The 22,378-nt window shown below is 43.1% G+C and overlaps 1 protein-coding gene across 1 annotated transcript in view; it reads right to left on the bottom strand.

The window, feature by feature from the left end:
* Positions 1-22,378, bottom strand: part of VIT (vitrin) — a 51,938-nt gene that overhangs the window by 7,869 nt on the left and 21,691 nt on the right. Inside the window, exons 6-13 of the mRNA XM_032185698.1 lie at positions 19,457-19,534; positions 16,563-16,643; positions 14,577-14,786; positions 13,859-13,909; positions 8,919-8,957; positions 8,767-8,823; positions 8,120-8,182; positions 3,894-3,941 (exon numbers count right to left, since the gene is read on the bottom strand). Coding sequence (XP_032041589.1) covers positions 3,894-3,941; positions 8,120-8,182; positions 8,767-8,823; positions 8,919-8,957; positions 13,859-13,909; positions 14,577-14,786; positions 16,563-16,643; positions 19,457-19,534 — 627 coding nt within the window. The remainder of the gene's footprint in view (positions 1-3,893; positions 3,942-8,119; positions 8,183-8,766; positions 8,824-8,918; positions 8,958-13,858; positions 13,910-14,576; positions 14,787-16,562; positions 16,644-19,456; positions 19,535-22,378) is intronic.

Raw genomic sequence — 22,378 nt, 5'->3', positions numbered from 1 at the left:
TCCTGGGAACTTTTCTTTTCCACCTGTGTCACGTCTAGGGTGGTTCCTGCTAAAAACAAGAGCCCAGGCATTTCTAGAAATGACACTAAAATGTGTCCCAGTGGACAGACAGCTGCGAGCACTGAGCCAGTAAGTGTTTTTTGGCTGTTTGACTCCCCTCTGTGAGTCAGCCTCCTTGCTGCAAGCAGTGCTGCCACAGCGCCCGCATTTTGCTGGCTGTTTGCAAGGAGCTGTGCAATGCTGGAGGCAGACAAATGATGGCTTCAGCATGTTGGTTTTCTGCTTGGAGAAGAGGGCATGGGCAATGCCACAGCTCACCACATTACAGTGATGGAAGCAAGGCGAGCCATGGGGCTTCAGCCTGGAGGCTGTGTTAGTTTGGAAATCACAGAGAAATCAGTAAAGGGTGGTGGAGACCTACAGAAAAATCATGGGAAACAGTCTCATAGGTTATTAGTGGATTTTAGCTGAGGTCCCGGCTGCAATGTTTGTATGCTACAGCCTTGGGAACATGAGTTTTTGTCTTTGTGAGATGCTGTGAGTCACAGGGAGTTGTGATTTCTGGTTTTAAAGGGTTTGAAAATGCTGAACTTCACCCATGTACTGAATGTCTGGGGAGGTGTCTCCAACCACGCAGCATCTCACTCCCAAGCAAAGACAAAAAGCTGTTCCTTTTCACTAGAGCATGGCAAGATTAGTGGGATTTATCTGGGATAATCCTTAAAAGAGGCAGCAATGATCAGACAAGCCCCAAACTAAACACTCGCCAAGGAGCAGTTTGTCAAAATAATTATTTCTGCAAGCTGCATATTGTTTCTATAAAAGGAGTAAAAGGAAGACTTCCTTAAATCTTCATCAACAAGTCAAGGAAAGACTGTGTTCAGAGAGAGACACTAGAGAGGTAATTTCAGAAAGCGTGACCTTAATATATAAGAGAAGTTGCAAGGTGCTGCAGGGTTTGTCTCTCCATAGCAGTCAGCCTCCAGCAACCCTAGTGTAAGAGCTGTAACAGCTCAGAGGTCCTGGACCACCTGAGCTGGTTGTTGAAGATCCTAATGACTGAGCTGTAATAATGCAGGGAACATTCAAGAAAACGGGGGGAAAATACGAGCTTCAGCTCCCACCAGTCCAACTTCCATTTGCCTGGTTCATCTGAGAATTTATTAATTGTAAATTGAGGTTGGAGAAAATATTTGGCAAAGAAATCTGGCCAAATAAACCTAGCTCCTAGTCCTTTTGGCTTGCCTAGTAATGTTTGTGTGTGTGTATATTTATATATATATATTTATTTATATATTTTTTTATATATATACAGATTGGCCTATCTTTCAAGAGTTGAGGTTATTCTAAATAGAAGTATATGCTCAGTTCTGGGCCCAGAAAAAGACCTGGGTTGACCTAACTCTTCTTTTTGCTGCTCTTAGGTCTGTCCCCTCCCTGCCTTTTGGAGGGGCTAGGGGCAGTGGGGCCGTTTCCATCCGGCAGCTGGTGAGGGTGTAAGGGCCTGCAGGCGTGATGAGGATGCGGACGTGGCTCCACACAGGGGAGCGGGTGTGCAAGGGGTGTGTGTGTGTAAGCGCTGCTCCTGCCTGAGGGTCACGCTGGATCATACACAGGGTCACACCATGGTTTTGGGGTGCTCAGTGAGGAGCCCTGTGCTCTCTCACACTGATGACAGCAAAACAACTGAGCTGAAGCTGGAAGGAAGGAGAGCAGCTGGCAGTGACATGGGGCACCCTGTAGTGCCACTCAGCCCCAGCCATGTGGGGGGCGTGGGCTGGCAGGAGATGCAGGGTTGTAGGAAGGTGATGGCTCTTTTTGCTGGCAGCACTGGTTATGACACTTGGAACTGGAGTGGGCAATGGGCAATGTGAAAAAAAAATGAAGAAATGACTTGGAGCTGTTCATAACCTCTCCTTGTCAAGCAGAGGAAAATGACTGTGCTTTTTTCTTTAAAGCCTAAAATACTCATCAGCTTGTCCTCATGACTGTGGGTGCTCCAGCGTGGCCTTTAATCAGGCAGAAATGGGACGTTTCCTCAGTAGCAGACCAGCACCACGCTCCATCTCACAGCGCCCAGCATGTGCCAGCCTGGCACCGTGTACGTGCAGCCCCCTGCGCCTGCCTTACTCAAAGAACATAAAGGAGGTGGATTTAGTGCTGCTGTGCAGTTAGATACAAGCACGTGCCTTTCACTCTCGCAACCAAGTGGTAAGAGGAAGTCAATTCGTAGCTATCTGCCCTACACATCTAGCTGCACCTGATAAAATCTGCGGTCTGTACCCGAGTGCACAGCTGATCAGCTGATGTGAGCTGATGTCAGCGCAGCAAACCCACGCGTGGGCAGCACGGCTCTCCTCGTTCTTGCCCTGATGAGCGCTGTTACCAGTTCCTAAGGCCGTGGGTCAGCAGGCTGATTTATGCTTGGTGTAACAATAAGGTCACCTGCCAAATAACCTTCCCCACTAATTGGGGATGTGGTCAGTGTCTATGGGCCGCCCTGCTCTGCCAGTCCAATTTAATGTTGTTATTGCCATGGGAATTTCTGCTCAGTGCATGGGCAGCCTCCTCCATGCTAATTAAAGTTCCCTTCACTGATTGTCACAGCTGTCCATGCTTATTAAACTTTCCATTCATTTCAGTAAGACAGCAGTGACTAGATGTGCGCCAGAAACCAGTCCTTTGAAGTGACAATCTGAATTCATCAGACTTTATCATACAGGCACTTCAGTTTCTGAGAAACTATTAATACTACATCCCTTCTCCCACACCTAACCTTTCACTACATTTAATGCAATCTGTCATTTGCTGTCTCAAAATGCCCCTCTGTACCACTGGCATTAGCACTGTAGCTTTTTCTAAATAAACACACGGAAGACTTAAGCTCCAACAGATAGAAACACATCCTCTCTCTGGCTTAGTGTGCTTCTGCTAGAGAAGGGAAATCTGTTCTTGTTTGGGCTGATGCAAATTTTGACTAAACAGCCACAGCTACTGACACTGGATTTGCAAGCTAATGCAAATGGGCAATGCTGCTGATAGCAGCCAGCACAAGGATTAGTCACGCCAGGGCTTTGAAGTAAGCAGAGCATTCAAGAGAATGGTCTTTGCAAGGGCCACCAGCACAGCACAGCCTTCTCAACAAAACTGGTGATGGAAAAGATGTCTTAACGCGAGATGTTCCTTATAAGAATCCCTTATGATGAATTGCCACGTATTTTGCATAGTCTCCTTTAAATGTTCCCAAGAAAAGGGGTCCCTTAAATATGGTCAGTATTGGGACTTGTATCAGGTTGTGGGTTATTCAAGTCTTGTTTTTGTCTCTTGAGCCTGAAACAAATGTTTGTTTGTTTTTTTTTCTCACTCAAACTCTCACTTTCTAAAAATGCCGTCTTCTCTATGCCGTTTTCACTTTTTAAGGCTAAAACGTTAGAAAATTTAAATAGTATTTGCTATTCTTTATACTCAGTTTAAACTGCCCAATCCTCATCTGAATGCTTTCCCTTGTTAAGTACATTGGTATCAGAATAATTTGTCACCTTTTTCTCTGAATGCATCTTTAGACTGTCTTCTGACCTGTGGCATTACCAAAATAACTTATTTTAAAAAGGATTTCAGCAGCTAGAACCCCTTTCCTGCAGTAGGGCTTTCCAGAGCGCACCTGTTTTGTTCTTGCTTTAGGCAGGAATTTGAGAATGATGAAGGCTCAGAGTAATTTTATCTACTAAGATGTAAACAACATAGTTCATTTATCATTTTAAATACTGTAATTACTTCTTAAAATGAGATTGTTATCAGCAGTGTCATGGGCCTGATGAATAGTGTTAGATTTCCCCATGTGTGATGGAAACCAATTATTCCCAGACTAGTTACTGAATGTCTTAAATATTTACCTGTGTCAAAAAGGCTCAGTCCAGGTTTCCATAAGTCTGTTTCCATTGCTTTCACACATGAAAGAAAAGACAAAGTGTTACTGAAAATAATGGAATTACTGGAGATTACAAAGCTCTGGCTCAATTTAAAAAGGTCAATTCATATGGTGAATCACCATTAACAAATAGGAGCTAAGGAAATCAGTAAACCTGGGAACCTTTACGAACACATTTCAAGCCATATTTAACAGCCTCACATCACTGCCTCCAAAGCAGTCATCTTTTTTATGAGTTTAAATATGCCTCTTCAAATCTATTTTGGTTTTGTTCCTCTTCACTGACACTGAAGCAGTATACTGACTTCAGTATACTTTTGCTTGGCCTAGATTGTTTCCCACTGAAAATCTGCATGTGTCTCCCACCTACTGATCTCTGTATCATTTAAACCCATAGAAACCCAAAGAAGGCATCTAAATCTTTTTTTTGCAGCCTATCAGGCGTGGGAAAACTCCATCAGAATTGATGATTTCATGAATAAACCCCAAACTGCCTCTGTTCTTGGAACATGCTGAAGAACTTTTCTAAAAAGTGATGTTTCCCTGACTAGACTGGCAGCTGATGTAGTCTGAACTAGAGCCAGTGGGTGAACCACACGTAGGTTTGGGGAAAAAAAATAAATAAAGGAGCTGTGGGCTTGCCAGTGTCCTCTGGCCTAGTAAAGAACTAGGCTAGTTCTTTACTAGGCCAGAGGACACTCTGAGAATCACCTTGCCATGAGATTGTCAAACCAGTTAGGAGCTATCAGGTTCTTTGGGAGGGAGATTGCTGCATGCGTGAGATTGCTGAATAAACACGTGCTCTCCCTTCAGATAGGAGGAACCCCTGATGCGTTTCGTGGCTAAGGTGATTTTTCCAGGCCCTCTTCCCTCCTCATGCTGAGTGAGCACTGTTTAGATGCACTACGATGAATTTGGAAAACTGAGAAAGTGAAAGGCTGAGAAATCAGTCATGATACAGACGCAAGTTTTGCTGTGATTTCACTCAGGAGAAGTAGGCTGAAGGAAGGACAGGAGTGGGTAACAGAGAAGGAAAAATAGGAGAACTATTCCTACTTTATCAACCACCTGGACAGGATTACTGGCCAGCATTCTGTACATCCCTGAGGAGAGTCATGAGCACTGAGTGGAGATAGGGATGGTGGCTGTGGAGCAGGACAACCCTATCCACAGCAAAGGTCTGGTGCTTGTTTGTTACCACCAGGCAACACATTTTCTGACCTCTGTCACTAAGAAAATGGATTTCAGTGAAGCCATCTTGTGAGAAGACAATCTCAAAAGGTTTGCTTCATGCTCAGAGAGGGCTGAGAAGTGTCCAATGGCTGCTAAAAGAAAAGATTTTAATGAAGCCAGTTCTCAGCCTGACTGGCTCAAAAAAAAAAAAAAAAAAAAAAAAAGGCCAAAGAGTAAATCAAGAACAAACAAACACTTCTTGAGCCTTCTTTACAAACACATTGCTGTGAGTTTCAGGGAGAAAAAGTGCAGGAACTGCACTGCACATGAAATTAGCATAGGAGCTGTGCAAACATCTGCGTTTGTAAGCAGAGAAGTGAGCTGAAGGATGTAGAGCAAGGGAATGTGCCTGTGCTGTGAATCACAGGCTTGCTTCTGCTGCCAGCTCATAGCCAAGGGTTACCCTCGGTGCAAGGCTCTGTGGCTGCAGCACAGGCTCCTCAAGCTTATCTGACTTTAACCTCAGAAAAAACAGATGGTTTTCAGTAACTTCAGGAAAAGACTGCTTTTTGTCGGTGGGAGTAATGCTGGACCTCTAGATCAGGTCTTCTCAAGAACTAGTTTGACTCAGACAACTGTGGGTCCTTCCAATTCCCTATGAGGGAGAGCTGTCTATGGCTTCTTTGAGCAGCCTTCTCATGGCTCACATCCTTTGAAAACTTTCTGTGGTGAGAAGACCTTAATAAAGAAAAGCAATAGTTAAGTGCCAAGGACTTGGGGTAGCTGGCTGCAAACATGAAGAATGCACTAATTTCTGAGTGATATGTAAATCTAGGCAAAAGCTCTGTTCTTGGATGTAGTCCTAGACACATCACAAAGCAAGCTCTCAATGAAATGTGCTTTGGAAGGAAAATTAGTATTCTTTTAAGTTGCAAAGGCCTTTTTTTCTTTTTCTTTTTTTTTTTTTTTTCTTCCTTTAATGATGCCTATAAGAATCAAGGGTTTATTTTTAAAATACTACAAGACTGATATATATATATGTTTAATAATTGCATATTTATCTTGGAAAAAAAAATCTGGGCTAGGTGAGCACAAGATATCAAGAGAGTTGATGTGTAATATCAAGAGCTTCTTAAAAACAGGTAGGGAGAAGCTGAGCAGATGAATGGTGTGTCAGGATGGGCGTTTTCCAAGCAAACCTTTTTGCTAACCTGAGCTGGAGAGAGGAAGTTCCTCGACAGCTTGGCCAAACCCACAGACCCAGTCAGTGTTGTTTGCTGACCAGCATGTGCTCGCTTCACAGAATCAAGAAAAACAACTCTCCTTTCCAAGAAAGCAAGGAGTTGTCCAGGAATTTCCCTTTGATCGTGAGAGAAATTGGCTGCTTGGAGGCAACGCTGAAGCAACAGTGAAGCAACAGTGAAGCAACTGCTTGGAAGAGCTGCCAGAACCTGGGCAGAAAAAAACAGGATCAGGACTCATGGGGAATAAGCAAGTGTATGTTTATGGGTTTTTCCTTCTTGTTCTGTGATTGAGGAAACAGAATAACTCCTGATGGGAAATTTGTGCTTCAAATCATCTTGGGGGGGGATCTTAAGATGCCTTAAGCAGATATGTTTGGTTGGGGTCAAACTCTGATTTTTATTTAAACATGCCTCAACGTTGCATTCCCATGCTTCTCTGGCAAAGATTTGGCTGGACGAAGGACTAGCCAGCACATCCTTTGGTCCAGATCATAGGGCTCTTCCTGTTTGTGTCCCATCAGCGGGGCAGGTCTACCATCCCAGGTGCTCTCTCCCCTGTAGATGGTGTCGTGTAGTTAGTGCATTGCTGTGACTGGCACTTTTGCAGGCAACATATTTGTTCTGCTGTTCTGTACAGGCACATAGCTGTTTCCCCTCTGAAGGTGGGCACTGGATTTTGACAAGGGCAAAGAAGATTGGCAACAAATGTGAGATTAGTAAACGGAAATGGTTGTGCCATTGGTATAGCAAAAAAAAAAAAAAAAAAAAAAAAAAAAAAGAATATGAGACAGTTATGGATGGAAACCAGAGGGAAGAGGCTGAGACTGAAACAAAGAGGAACAGTGTAAAAGTGAGATTAACAATAATCTCAAGAGGAGCAGGAGTGCATCCATTTTAAATAGGCTGTAACTAGGTCAACTACAGACAGCTGTTTTGATGAAGAGACTGCTGGGCAAGCTTATACTAGCCTCTATCTCTCAGGAAGTCCTACTGCATGAGGATGTCCTTGAGCCTTACTGTCAGAACCCTTGGCTCTGCCCTGTTGCACTTCTCCCGCACCTCCCAGAGCTCACCAGAGCTGTCAAGGCCCCAGGTGCACCCCCAGGCCTCGCAGCCTCTCCCTCCCCAGGGCATTTAGCTGCCTGTGCTCTCGTCCTACTCCCTGCTCTGGCTGCTCCTGGATAAAAGCCACCCCTGAGAAGCTCTGCTATCCATCAAAGCAGAGCTGGTGTTTGCATGTGAACCGAGTGCTCTGGAGCCACGTGAAGTTTTCGGCAGGCGTCCAGAGCACCCACTGAAAGGGCTGCTTGCTGATGAAGCAGCTGGTGAATTGCACAGCCAGGGAAGAAGGAAAGCATAGATGATGTCTCTCCCCTCAGTGTTAAAGGCAATCTCTGTGTTGCAATCAGCCTGGAGGCTCCCAGGAATAGCAGGAACAGAACAAAATTTAGCTTGATCATAGACCCGATAGGCTGCAAGGGGCTGGGATTTTGTTCCTCATTTTGACTAACAAATAAGGAAAACTGCAAACACTGTGGTAGATGTTGATTCCCACGGCCTGAAACAACAGCTTGCCAGTGACATAGCTGTCCTTTGCCTTCTTGTCCTGGATGCTGCTAGTTGGTATTCAGTGCAGGAGGCTCGCCCTGGTGCTTCTCCAGCACGCACAGAAACCATCTGCAGAGCTGCCTCTTCTAATTAGCTTGTGGGCTAATTTGGGGTTACTAAAACCATGAAAGTGAGCAGAAAACCTGCTCCTAGCAGTCTGGCTCACCTAGGTGGGCTGGAGACCCAGCAGGCCTCCGGAAAGCAGCAACAGGCTCTTGGCGCTGAATACCTGTGTGGTTCGAGAAAGAGTGTGAGGTTAGATGTCAGCTGGCCAGGAGAGAGAAGCAGGACCACCAGGAATATGGGGGCCCCGAATTATCTTTCTGTATGTGTTTTCAAACAAAATGGAAAAGGAAAATGGAAACTAAGGATTAAAAGAAAAAAGAAAAAAAAGCTGAAGAATTTAAAAGCTTAAGAAGGGTGGCAAAAGCAGAAGAAAGGACTCTGAATATTAGTAGGTGCTGTAGTTCTCCTGTGCACTGGAGCAATGGGCACTGGATCCTGAGATGCTGGCCATGCTCAGGGGCTGGAAACTGGAAGAACTTGTAGGGTCAGACTGATGGACCCCAAGCTTCCCCAGGCACAAAGTTCCCCTGTCATTTTGCAACAGCAAATTTTTTAAAAGACTCATATAAATGGGTTTAGGGTATTGTTGTGGGAACAAACCTAGGTTTAATTATTCCCATTGCTTTATTTTCATTTTTTTTTTAAGAAAGTTACACTATTGTCATGCAATAATCACTGTGATAGCTGCTCAGTAGATGCAAGTGGTGGAACTAGCTACAAGGAGAAATCAGAGAAGCAATTGCTTACCTGTACTGGGTCGTAAAATGTTCCTGTTATTTGTAGATGTGGAAGGGCCCCTGAATGCTTTGAAAATATTGTATTGGTTAGTACATGGAACCAAAAGACAAAGCGTTCTAGCAATAAAAAAATGTAGTAGTTATTATTAGTAGAATACATACCTGTATTCAGTCCTCTTCCCTGTGCAGCCTGAACCTGTCCTGTAGACATCAAAATGGAGAAGTGTCATTTGTACCATGTTTAGTGCAGGGCTACTTCTACTTGGGACTTTCAGTGAGTCTCATTTTATGGCTATCAGAGTTAATGGTTCATATATAGAGAGTTTTCATTAATATTCTTTCTGAGATGTTAACACTATACGTTTTAAACAAGTTTAAAAAAGAATTGCCTTGCTCTGTCTGTCACATACGTTAGTTAACATTCAGTTATGAATATTACTTATAAATGCCTTTGGTTTACACTTAAGGTGTTTGTAGTTAATGTTGTGATTTACTTTCCTTTCTAAGTTTCCTTAACTCAATTGCTCACACTTGTTATTTGGTTTTATTTCTATTTCAGTACTATCCAGTTGTGCTGGCTATGTGAGGAAGGTTAACAACAAAACAACATCCAGACCAGATACTACTCTTCCTGCAGCGAGCTTACCATGTGAGACAAGAGACGGTGAGTGCAAGCAGGCAGACTGTAAATAATGAAACAATGATAAAAATAATGTGGGAGAATTCATGTGTCTAAAGTGTCTTCATCACTGTCTATACAAAATGCTTTTTTAAGGTGATTGGGTTAACACATTAAATTCCAATTGTACAAAAATACTGAAGGCTCAAAATGCTTGCAGAAGATCATGTCTTCAATCATGCTTTTCTTCTCATTACTTATTTTTATGAAGTTTGTTAACAAACTTACACCTTAACATTCCAAAACCTGCTGAAATTAGTGGGAATGTGTACCTGACTTCTGTGAACACTGGCTGGGGGTCTGCAAGATATTTTTCTCAATAAAATATCATAAATGAGACCATTTGGAATGGTTGTCTCAGGAAACAGGAACAGGTGCTCCCTGGGGACTTGATATTACAAAATTAGTGACAGCAAATAGTTTATGCATGACCCAATCTCAAATCTTCACAGGCCAATGGAAGTCTTTTGATGGGATTTTACAAGCTGTGCTGAGAGAGCTTGCAAACTCCGGAAGCCAAAGAGATCCTGTTTTAGTAAATTGCAGGCTCATCTGCCAGACTTTTGAACTCTCTAGGCTTCTAGCTCTGGCTCCAGGTGATCTGCAGCTGGCAGAGGCTGCCTTTTCAGGTTCTGGAGAGGAAGGTCTGCTTATGCAGCAGCGTTGCACAGAGGTGGGCATGCTTTCCATACCCAAGATGGGTACATGCCAAAGAGCTGGAAGAAAATTAGCTTTGTGCCTGAAAGCTTGCCTCGGTTTGGGTTTGTCACAGCTGAGCCTGAATGTCTATGTAACACAATTTACAAGGTCAGTAGAAACAGAGTACAAGAGGCTAAGAAAGAGATTAGCTCAGAAGCGTTGTGTGCCATAGTTTTTGCTTAGTCCCTCCACACCCTTGAGCAGGCTGGCTTGCCCTCTTTGCTCCTTTTGGGTGTTGCTGGGCCCGCGGGGCTGTTTGCTCTTGTTGTGCCACCCCAAGGCATCCCTGCAGTATGCTGTTTTTTGCTGGAAGGAGTATTGTAGTAGTAGAGGGGAAAAGTGGTAATCATGTTTCCAGGGCCTACAAGGCTTGTTCTTCCTTTGATTTGGAAAGCCAGAGAGTCTGTGGCATGAAATTGTGTGTCTGTTAAAGCAGAGCTCTGTGCAAGCCAAAGGCTGAGCAAGAAGTTGAACTGGGGACAGGCAGTAACCAAGTGATTGCAAGAAGTGGGCCAAAAAAATAAAGGCAGTGGAGTAGAGAAACCTTCTAAACACCCAATTAGAGATGTTCCATTTAAGATCAATGCTGTGGTGGTAAACAGCAAGAATGGTTGTATGTAATGTGTGGCTAACAGGGCAAGGAATGAACATGCAAGGCAAATCCAAAACCAGCTCTGGAAACAGTGGCGGTCAGGGCTGGGATCAGCAAAATGCAACCATGCTGGGGAAGAGCTCTGATCTGCCACAGAGGATGATCCCAGCCATGGTTGGAAGCAAGTCTGTAGTAAGTGGGAGGCATGGAGGCAGGAAAGGATGGCAGGGCAGCAGAGAGAATTGCATTTTGGGATGTTCCTTACAGATGATGGAAACTCATGTGAAAAGGTGAGCAACTACTCTGTGCAAATAACACAACTGCACCCCACAACTTGGTCAGCACCGCTGGTGGGCTGAGCAGTCAGAGTTAACCTGGGGGGAAGGCAGCATCCAAACCCAAGCTCTAGCTGTTCCACCTAGTGTCCAGATGGAGCTCTTATCCCCCTTATCCTGTGCTTCCCTTATTCCTATATGTATGAGCCTTGATGTTTTTGCACTGTTGGCTGAGAGTTTTCAGTGCTTTCTGTTCTGCTTTCAATGATGATGTCTTTCCTCTTTTTCTTTTCTTTCTACTCTTACTACTATGATGAGTCACAGCTGGGGATGAAAGCACAGCAGTGTACAGTGGTAGGCAGCTTGGGGTCACTGGCTGAAAAGAGATGCAATGGTTGAACTGAGCTGGAGCGCACGGCAGGCACTTTCTGCCTGGTGTGGAGGTGCCAGCTCAGTGCTTTGGTCTGACACAGAAGATGGGGACATGACTGTGATCACAGTGGTCACAGAAGCACTGGATTTATAATCAATCCTTATCTAGGGTCCAAGCAGCTGTGCAGAAAATTGCTTGAAGAGCTGGGACGGGAGAAGGCAAGTGTGTTCATGGTTCCTGCGAGCATGCTGGGTTAACTGCTGTTGGAAAGAGGCAGAAGCTGTTGTACCAGAGCACAGCTGAAATTTGAGTTGTGCCCAGAGCAAAATAGGTTTTGTATCCACTTTCAGAGCCCATTCCTGTTGCTGCTTCCTCCTCAGGATATTCCTGTGCTGCATACTGCACTGGTGAGCTGTGCACTCTTTAGTAGGGCAGGTAAGGAGGAATAAGCTGTCAAATGCCAAGCTAGATACATCAGTGTTTTTTTCATTTAGCAGTTTTGCCACGTTGAAGTCTTTAACGCAGGAGTCCTCTGATGGAGCAGTCTCATAAATTTTGGTGATTCCACATCTTTGACAGAAACAGAAGATAAAGGGGAAAGAAGAGAAAGAGCTAGGATGGAGTTCTACCCCTGCTCCAATGCCCTAAGCTGCAAGTCCTGCTTTGCTTTTGCCCCTGTGAACTTTTGCCAGTACCAGTGGCTGGAAATGAAAACACCTTAGCTTACAGCAGACACAGCTGTTCTCCTTCTGACTGTGCTCTGTTTTAACGTTATTTACTTCTGAAGCGTCTTTTGCAGGTGAACTGTGAATGCCCTGTGAGAAGTAGGTCTGCAAATCCCTATGAGCCAAGATGTACAGAACATTTGACTCTGTTTGGTCAAGCCAAACTCTGGTTATGCCCAAGGGCAACATCAGAAACTTCAGTTTGAATAACAGGAGTGAGTTCAAAAGACTCTTCAGACAGAGAAAACTGATTAACTGCTTGTGTGGTTATAGCTTCAAAAGTAGATTTGCACTTTTTGTTTGTTTTGGTTTTATTTGTTTGTTTTCAACAAGCTGTTCTCCTTCAGAATCAAGAAGAGATCAGGATAATTCAGGAAGCCAGATGCTGAGCAGCGACATGCTGGACATGGTTCTAGAAATGAAGTCCATGAAGTCAGAAGTAGGTCTCCACGATTTCAGTGTTGCCAAAACTTCACCTTCAACACACATCTCTTACTGACTGGGTAATCTCAGATGGGTTTTTCTAATTGTCAGTAAAAGACAATAATGTCCTCTTTTTTGCTCAGCCTGAGGGTACATGAAATAAAAAAGAGCAACAAGCAGGACCAGGTTTACAGGCACATTAGGTACCGAATGATGCAGTTTCTCACTGAGACTAATCTGCTTTGAATTGTGTTAGCACTTCTGTTAATCTTGCTATTCACATACTTGCACATTTGATGCAGTAAGATTAACCACGTGGAGCAGGGCAGGAGCATGGTCTGTTGGTCTGGGTGTGCAGGGTCCCTTGTTCTAAGCCCTCCAAGCAGGAGGGAATTGATGAAGGGGGATGCTCATGGTGCAGGCAGGCTTTCTAGGCAGAAGTAGTAAAGTAGGAGACTTCTGGGCTCGCAGCTGAGTTTGATTTAATGGTGCTTTCCCTCAAGACCTGAATTGGCCAGAAGATGCCTGCCACGTGCTTTGGCTCTGAATTACTCAGCTGCAGGGATGACCAGAGTTAGGTGTGTGAGAGCAGAACCAAGCTCTAGGCACTCAGAAATAGCAACAGGGTATAAAACCTCCTAGCTCCCTTTCATTCAAAAGCAATCATATCCTCATACTCAGAAACTTGCAAATAACTGAAAATGTTCTCCTTTCCTTGACTGCACAGCTGAGCAATTACACATTGTATGGGCAATCTCCTCTACATGTTTGCATTGCAGCCTGTGGCTGGAATGGAAGCAGACTTCTGGATGAAGATACAGAGCTCTGAACAGCCACCACTCTGTTGTCAAAAACACAAGTGGTGTGCCAGGAATAACATCACATTTATGCCAGGCTCAGGACCACAGCCTAAGGTTTCCAAAAGAGCATTGGTCTAACTGAAGTCAGCATTTCAGAGCTCTCAGCCCTAAGTTCAGACAGCAATGCAGCCATCTGTATTTTATATCTTACAACTAAATGAGATTTTCCTTTAAGAGAGTAAGACAGAAGGAAGCAATAGGCAAATACAATTCAAACAGCACACACTTTATCTCAAGTGTTGCAAAATCCAGCATTTTTCAAGGCTGAAATATGCAGCAATTTGCTGGAAAGGCTTCCCCAGAGGTATGGGTGATCAGCATCTCTGACAATCAGGCCAAGCATCTATTTTTGAGTTTAAATCCAGCTTGTATTCAACCACTGACTTTGCTGGGGTTTGAAAGGTTATTGGATCATTGCCACCTTAAAACACATTTTATCGAATGCCTTGTGGCACATACTTCTTCATGGTACTTACTTGATGCTGCAGCTGCCACAGATGAATATGCTGGGTGGACGCTGCTAGAACCTGAAAATAAGACATTTTGATTTTCAGCTATTGAGCCATAATAAACTGCATTTTTTTTTCTAATAATAAATATAGGGGAGAATTAAAGACTAGGGAAAACCAGGTGTGCAAAAATCTTGAGGATAATTCCATCATAGTGTTTTTATCTTTGAAATCAAAGAGTTGTTACAGAAAATATATTATAGCTTTCATTTATTGGAAGTTATCACAGAATCAAATCTAAAATGTATATTGAGCTATTTGTTGAATGCTTAGTCCAGACATATGAATCAAGGAAATATTTGTTGACTACTGCAACTGAAAATTATCACAGCATTTGAGGATGGAGAGCTTCCTCCCACATGGATCAGTTTAGATGCCAGTATATTATATGCAAAGATAAGGACTAACCATAATTGCTGTGTTTGCTGCAGATGAACTCTTATCTTGGAGAATCTACACATGTTTATGTGAGGCACACTGATTTTGTATGTGTCTCAAAGGCTGTACAGCTCTGACTCCAGCCCATCTGCTGGAATTAATTTCCTTATCCACTCTGTGTGTCTGCATTGAACTGCTGACTTCATGATCTACTAAATAATGGTATGTTCAACTGCCTGCCTTGTTCCTTTAATTCTAGCAGAAGTGTTGGTCAGAGGAAAGCAATGCAAACAACCATGCTACTGACCTGTATCTCTGACCCTATGCTGCAGTCCAGGTCGAGACTTGACTGCAGCTGCAGCTGTCATGGTTCTGGTTGTTGCAGGCGTTGTGGTTGGCTTTGGTGTTGTGGTGAAAGGATCTGTGGTCGTGCTGGTTGGGGTTGGAGTTGTGGTGGCCAGTTGTATAGTTGGTGTCGGTACCGGTGATGTCTGATCCACCTTGCGGCCTGTGTCCCCTGCAGGAAAATCAACACAATCACCCTATGAAGTTCTATGTGACACACATAGAAACATCATTAGTAACACTCCCTCTTTAAGGCAACCAAGTCACTGGTGTTTTCCTCAGGGTGTCTACAAACATTCTCATCTGTGGACCTCATGCCATGCATGCCTGTGTGATGCTGTCTAGAGGTGCTGACAGCAGGCTGTCATAGCCTTATGTTTCCTCTATACTTTCTCTGCTTTAAACAGGGAAACCTTGCTGCCTGACAGATGTCTCAGACCTATGCAGTGGTTCAAACAGCCAGTTGCAGTTCCTGTTTTGCCATCATCTTTTCTCAGTGTAATTAAGCTGTTAGAAAGTCCATATAAATGGAAATCAACTGACATCTGGTAATAAAAGATGGCAATTCTGAGTCATAGACCAGAATAAAATATGCATTGCCTACTGCATCACTGAAATGCTCTTGGCAGAAAGACAGCTTTTAGGGGAGGGTGATTCAGGAGAGGGTCAGGGCAGGAGCAGCACACACAAGGGCTTTGGCTGAGGGGAGCATGGAGGAGAGCACCGCCTGGGAGGTGCCGATTTTATCTCACTTTGACTCAGCTCACAGTTGTTACTACTTTTAAAGTGTATCATCTGTCGTGAGAACAGACAATTCTAGTTGCAAAAATGTGCATACTAAATAGCATTATACAAAGTTTTTAGCATGATTACAGTTCTTTCAAGTTGTTATCTTAGAAAGGAGCCTTTCCTGTTCTCTTCAATCTATCTACCAAAATCCACTCTAGAATATATTCCATGTTCACCCCAGTCTTGCTCCTCTCCTCCCTGCCTGTATCCCTGGGGATGGCCTGACAGGCTGTGTGCACTGAAAGGGAATGGTGTGCCTTTATTCAGTCTATTCATTGCTGCACAGCACAAGCTTGCATTTTATTGCTGGATGTTCTCCTTTTGGAAAGCACCATCATGAAGCTGTCTGGTGGATTAATTACCACCTAATGCTAGCCAGTGAAAAACTCAGACCTCAGACAGTTTTAATGGGATAATGCTGAAAGAGAGCTCAGAAGAAAAACAAAACAACTCAGCTGAAAAATCAGCGTGAATGGCTCTCTGGGCTGAGCAGTGCCCTGCTCCACACTGCCACACTAAAAGCAAGAAGACAGAGGGCACAGTGATTCTTCCCATGTGATGTGGTGCTGCAGAAGCCAGGAGCGGGCATGTCAGCTCTCCATAACCTAGGCTGCATGGAGCAAGGAGGCTGCAATCTAAAAGTATAGCAGAAAACCCTGGGCCAGGGAAGCAGCATAGTAAGAACAGAGCAAAGATATTGCCTTGGCACTTGTTGGCTGGGTTTCTGCTAGAGCCTGGGACACGAGAGGAGCTCCCAAGGGCTAGCTGTTCCCAGTGCTCCCAAAGGCAGGGTGCCCACCTCCCTCACAGGATCTGCACAGGGTTTGCAGGGCATAGGTTCTGCAGAGGAAACTACTGAGAGGTGCAATGCAGGCTTTTGAAGTTTGTGACACTTGAACTCATCCAAAGCACAGGCAGAAATTAAATGGTGAGGCTGTCCTCTCTGCTCTGAGTAGTCCCATGCCTTTCAGGCAGCGGTTGCAGGCACTCATGTAATGGGGTCACTTCAGAGGGAAAGAGGCTGTGGAGTGGAGGCTGGTAAAGCTGTGTGTTACCAGTGTCAGACTGCTTCTCATGAACAGTTGTGGGCATTCTAGGCTGGATGGGATAAAGCAGTGGGCTTTCTGTAGAAAAGGGCACTGAGATTCCCAGCCCCTACCTTGTTCCAGTGCTTTTTCTGATGTATTAGAGGTGCCTGCACTCTTCAGAGCTTTTAAGTCTTGCTCAGGCTTCTTAGGCTCTGCAGAAAAAATGAAGACATTAGGAAATCCAGCTCTGAAAGAAAACAAATTTAAATTTTCTATTCAGAGATTATTTGTCCTCAAAAGCAGGCATCCCATCACCTAGTGTTAGAAAGGCTAGTTGGTCTAATCAGAGCTTCCTCACCAGGAGAGAAAAAGTGATGGATGGGTGCCTCTAGAGAGTAGTCAGCTGATGTTGTTGGTGCCTGATTTAGGTGTCTGATTTCCCAAAAGCTCCTGCCAATGTCAACAGAATTTATGAAGTGAGCAAACACTTTTTTTTTTTTTTTTTTTCTTTTTCTACCAATAAACCAATCCTCATAAGATTAATGAGAGTCAGGCTCTTGGTGTGTGTAGGGTGCCTGGTGAATATGCCCTACCATGTGATGTTTCAGTCACTAATTCACATTCAGATGCATCTCTTTCTTGCCTGACATTCCCAGATGGGACCACATCCTGAGTGCCATGGACTGGCTTAGAAGGATTTGTTTTTTTTTAAATTATTTTTTGTCTTTCTGTTCTTCTAAGACTCAAAGTCATCAAAGTACTTGGAACATTTATTACAGTTCATTTATTGCTACCCAGCAAACAAATCCGCCTATGCATTTGTGTCTGACTGAGTACTGGAAGATTTTGATCTTTCTTTCTTATTTTTTTTTTCTCTTCTCTAGCTATTTTGACAGCGTTGACCTATTTAAGAAATTGCTCCAGGGTTAATGGCTACTTAATAATTTGTACTATTTTTTTTTTAAATGTAGCTTTTTTCTTTTTTTTTTTTTTTTTACCTGCTGTGATTAGTTACAACTTTGGGAAGGTTTTTCCTCCTCTGCCCATCTTTTGAGGGGCATTTAAAGAAACATCAGGTACTATGAGTCTCCAGTGCCCCTAGGATGAGGACCAAAAGCGCGTCTCTGACAGCGCAGATCAGATGTGAAGTAGGATTTTCTCTAATCTGGCAATAAGTGTAATCCTCAAAAGACTGCCTTTAACACCTAGATACAATGGGTTTAAATACCCAGCTGTGCAATGTGGTCTCTATAATTTAAGTTGGAAGAAGATAACTTTCTGAAAATTGAAAAAGAAATATGAAATACCGTATTGCAAGATGGCTCTAGCACCATATTACAGAGATCTTATCTCAAGAACAAACTGTTTCTGGCAGCATACAGCTGAGATGGCTGAGTGGAGGCAGTGGGAATAAACTGGGTTTGGAGAAGACTACTCGTGGTGGTCTGATCTCTACTTGTGGGACAGGGATGGGCAAAGCAAGGCAGTGGGCTCTTCAAGTATTGTGTTTGATATATCAGTTATTATTTGCTCCTTTGGTCATCCTGGGTTTTCTCTGCATGAGTGCACAGTTTCTGTTGCTAGGATTGTAACACTTTCATTCATTCAAACTGATTCAGGAACAAAGTGAAGGAAGTCACTTGCATCTTTGCTTTGCTGCAGGAGCAGTTTTCTGATATTTTGTTTGTGACTGCAACGTGGTTTGATGATACTTCCCATTCCTATACAGATTTTCATGTAATGTCAGTTTTCTCACTGGTGGAAGAAATCATTGCTTACAGCCTACTGAGCTCTACCCTGAATGTGATTGTTCCTGCTCTGGTGTGAGGAACTTGGACTGATACTTCAAGTGTGGTTAGATTTGGGAACAGAGAGATGTAGTTTTAGTGAATGCTTCCTAGAAAAAAATAAAATAAAATTCTAAAGTGTTGCCTCCTTTCTAGTACTGCATAATATTTAGGCCAATGGTTTCTGCATCAAGACATATGTACAAATATGTACCTACTTGTCTGTAAATGCGCAGGAACCGTAAATTAAAGGCCTGGCTTTAGGTGATGCATATTCAGTCTGAACAACTACAGCATTCAGATGTCTTTGTGTAAATAAAAACCTAAAGATGAGGAAAGAGCTCTGTACTTTTGCTTTCATGGATCAACAGCAATATACAGGAGAAGAGCAGGACTCCAAGTAACAACTGTGCAACCTTGGGTGGATGCACTTATTGACAAGCATTTGAATACATGGGGAAGATACATTGCATTTCCTTATACCACTGTTTACAGTGCATAAGCTCAGAAAGGCTTGGGCTCAGCAAAGAGCAGAAGACCCATGATAAGGAAGTGTGTAGTAGCAGAAGACATTTATTTTTTCATTCAGACTCCCTACGTAGAGCCTAGACTTTACACAGTTGTGACCGGGAGCACAAACAAATGTCATTTCCATGATAGAGACACTTGAATATCAACTACCACCTGGTGTGCGGCTTGATATCAAAGACCTCTGAAAACAACTAAATTATTTAAACCGAGTTGAGTATGACAGAGTAGGCTACAGGCTAAAGTGATTATACAGAGTAATTCCTTATCATATGATCCTTAGCTAAAGCTGCTGTGCATTGCCATCTGTGTCATTAATATTGTAGTACTATGTATTACTATATAATAATTATTATAATCCACTATATATATATGTACTGCATACATCAAAGATCCCAAGAGATAACACAAATAGCACTAGGAGAAAGATACAACATCATACTCTCAGACTTAAAGCAAGGGGAAAGGTAGGTGGGAACAGAGGTTTGTGAAACTGGGCATAACAAAAAAAAATATATATATATATATCTAGAATAATTCTATGTGCTTAATATAAAGAAAACATGAGAGACTTGAATGAGATAATAATATTGATGAACATAAGGGGTACATTAACTTCAGTTTCTCTATAATTAAATCTTTACACAACTGAGATGCTACAAGAGATAGATGTGAATAGATATAAGGAAAAGTCCATCATAATTACTTGCCTGGTTTAACAGCTGTACTTTTTGAGGAAGAATATTCAAGAGTTGATGGATATGTCACACCTTTTCTTGGCTTGCCCTCTAAAAAAAAAAAAAGAAGCATAACAGAAAATTATAAGCTTTCTTGCAACAAAACTCCCATCTAACATATGTGTTCAGAATCAAACCTCGCTTCTTCACTGCCCAACTCATTTTCTTGAAGATTTCTTTCATCTGCTGGCAGAATCTAAAAACTGTTTCACTAAAAATACTAATGCTTAAATCCAGCATCATAAAAAAAGATAGAAAGTATGAAAACACAGGCCTGGGATGGATTTGAAGAAGTCAGGTAGTTCATTCTTTTGCTCTCACATGGTTAAGGTTAAGCATAATGGGATTGTTCCCGAAGAACATCTGTATAACCTGTACTTAAACCCACGGCCTCCCTATGTAGTCTTTTCCAGTGCCCGAATATGTAGTTGAGTTAGAAAGTGTGTTTGATGTGGGATTCGTTTCATCAAGCACACAGCATTCTTCTCTGACCTCAGTTTTGCAATATCTATTTCTAGCAACAGTCTTTTGCAGTAATAACAGTGAGAGAAGACTGTGCTTATGTGTGGGAACATATGGTTCCTATATTTAGATCTAAAATGAGGGTCCTGTCTTAAAACAATGAGGTATGTTTCCCAGTTAAGCTTTAAACCACAAATCTTTTTAATGCCACACCAGATGCCATCTCTATTGGCACATGTGGCCATGCAATTCCATCTCTTAGGGTAGTTTTTATATTCCCAAGGTATACCTGTATCACTCAATGAAAAGTGTTGCTCTGTTTAGGGAAGACTGCTCTATCCTCTGAAAGCTGGACAAAATATCTGTGCAAGCTTGGGTGTGATGTACAAAAGGACTTCTAGACCCTGGGGACTCCTCTGCAAAATGATGTGCTGTGTCATGCATCTGGACCACCTCAGATAGATGTGCCTTCACCTCCTGCAAAACCTGAGTCATGATGATAGGTTTGCTTTTCCTTATGCCCTCAGTGAATTCTTGTAGATGGTGTATATGGGTACTGTGAGCATGACAGTTGTCATCCTTAGTAATTCATTGAGAGATCAACAGCATTCAGCAGAACTTGCTGCTACAGACTGAGCCGCACCTGGGAACTGGGAACTATGTCCCATGTGATAGCACACAGAGAAGTATATGTGCCAGAGAAACTGGTCCTTTATGTGCAGGGATGGCCATGGAGCTTGAGAAGCACTGTCCTTTGTCCCTTTGCATGTCTCTAGCCCCTTGATTTTACTCTTCTCTGAAATCTCAGTCATGAAAAAGCCCTAGATGAAGGAGTTAGTTTGAGTTACTAATGAGGCAATGCTGTAAGGATCTATTACATTTCTCATTTACAGTTGTGTAAATGGAGAGTAGAGCCATGGAAGTCAGCACAGCTCCTGCAAAGACCAAAGCGCTTTAACATACATGGACAAGCTGGAAAGAGCTTTCTCCTTGCCCTTGGGTCTCTCACAGAATCTGGACTAAGTGAAGAACAGCAGGTCTTCACTTTTACTTTCCTCTGAGCTAAAACTGGGCTCAGGAGACAAGCAGGACTAAGGAGCTCTTTCTCCAATTTGGGAGAAAGATTAAAATGTTATAGGATTGCAGATGATTTCTAAATGCATTTCTTTATCCCCAGCAGTGGCGGAGTGATAAGGTGAGTTGTTACACAGATGCAGCAGCAGCATAATAATCTGATCTAAATTTAGACTCTTTTTGTGATGCTTCTAATGTAAACCTGAAGACTGCCACTGTGCAAATAAACTAGGTTCTGGCTATGGGGAAGCTGCGTACTCCTGGGCTCTGTGGGTTTTGATAAACATCATCTTGTGTCCCATTGTCCCATATGTGGTCAAAAGGTAGGTCTGAAGCCTGACCTGAATGTGGCCCTGCTTTTTGGAGCAATGGTAATGCATCCTTTCTACCGATGTGTCATCTGGAAGAAGTTGTGTCTAGGCCGGAGTTTGCTTAACATGCTTAAAAATGGGTTCACATCTGGGTTGGAAACCTCAGTTTCAGTCTGTTTGAAGTACAAATTATGGTGTGGTGGCCGCTCACCCTCTCGTGCCTGTTTGTAAGTAGCAAAGCCAGAGGTTTAGAGCTCTATTTTCTTAACCCACTAGCTGCGAAACTCCCACTAAACTGAATGGAGCCATTCAGCTGAGTGCCAAGGCATTTCAGTGCTTGAAAGTGAATACCAGTGCATTTGCATACCTCCTGGTGTGCTGACTGCTTTAATCCCAGAGGACAGACCTTGTTCCCCTGCTGCTCCCAAATCACGCCACCTCATTCCCTGGGTCCCCCAGGGATTCCTCCTCTGTGCTCTTTTGTGTGGATGCTCATTCACAATTTAAACATCACAAACTCCTGGTGACAATGTCCTAACTAGGAATAAAATGTTGGCACTGTCCCAGGGTACAGCATCACATACATGTACAGTTTTGGTCTGATGAAGGGGAACTTGGATGGAGAACAGGAGACTCAGTGCAAGCTCTAAAGCTTTAAATTAATGCCTTAGGTGACTTGTATTTTATGGGGGAATGCATTATGCAGCTCTGTGTTTTTATGACTCATAACTGTAAAAAAAAAAAAAAAAAAAAAAAAAAAAAAGCAAGCCAAACCAAAACAAAAACACCATTTTTCTCTTTTTGAGAATGAGATCTGACTGCATGCAGCCACAGGCTGCTGTGATGAATAGCACAACCTTCTTGGGGTTTTAGACTTCTGAATTTCTCTCTGAAATTCAAAAATTCCCACATTTTCATCAGGTATAGTAAGAATTCCTTTCTTATTTGTATATGAAACGTGAGATGAGACAGGCTATATTATGTCACGTTTATGCTTGAGCTAGTTCATAAACTACATTTACATCAGAGGGACCACTCAACATGCGTA

Source organism: Aythya fuligula, chromosome 3, assembly GCF_009819795.1.
Source record: "Aythya fuligula isolate bAytFul2 chromosome 3, bAytFul2.pri, whole genome shotgun sequence".
NCBI lineage: Eukaryota > Metazoa > Chordata > Aves > Anseriformes > Anatidae > Aythya > Aythya fuligula.
Note: the sequence above shows the minus strand (reverse complement) of the source record. Positions and strands in the feature narration are given on the sequence as shown.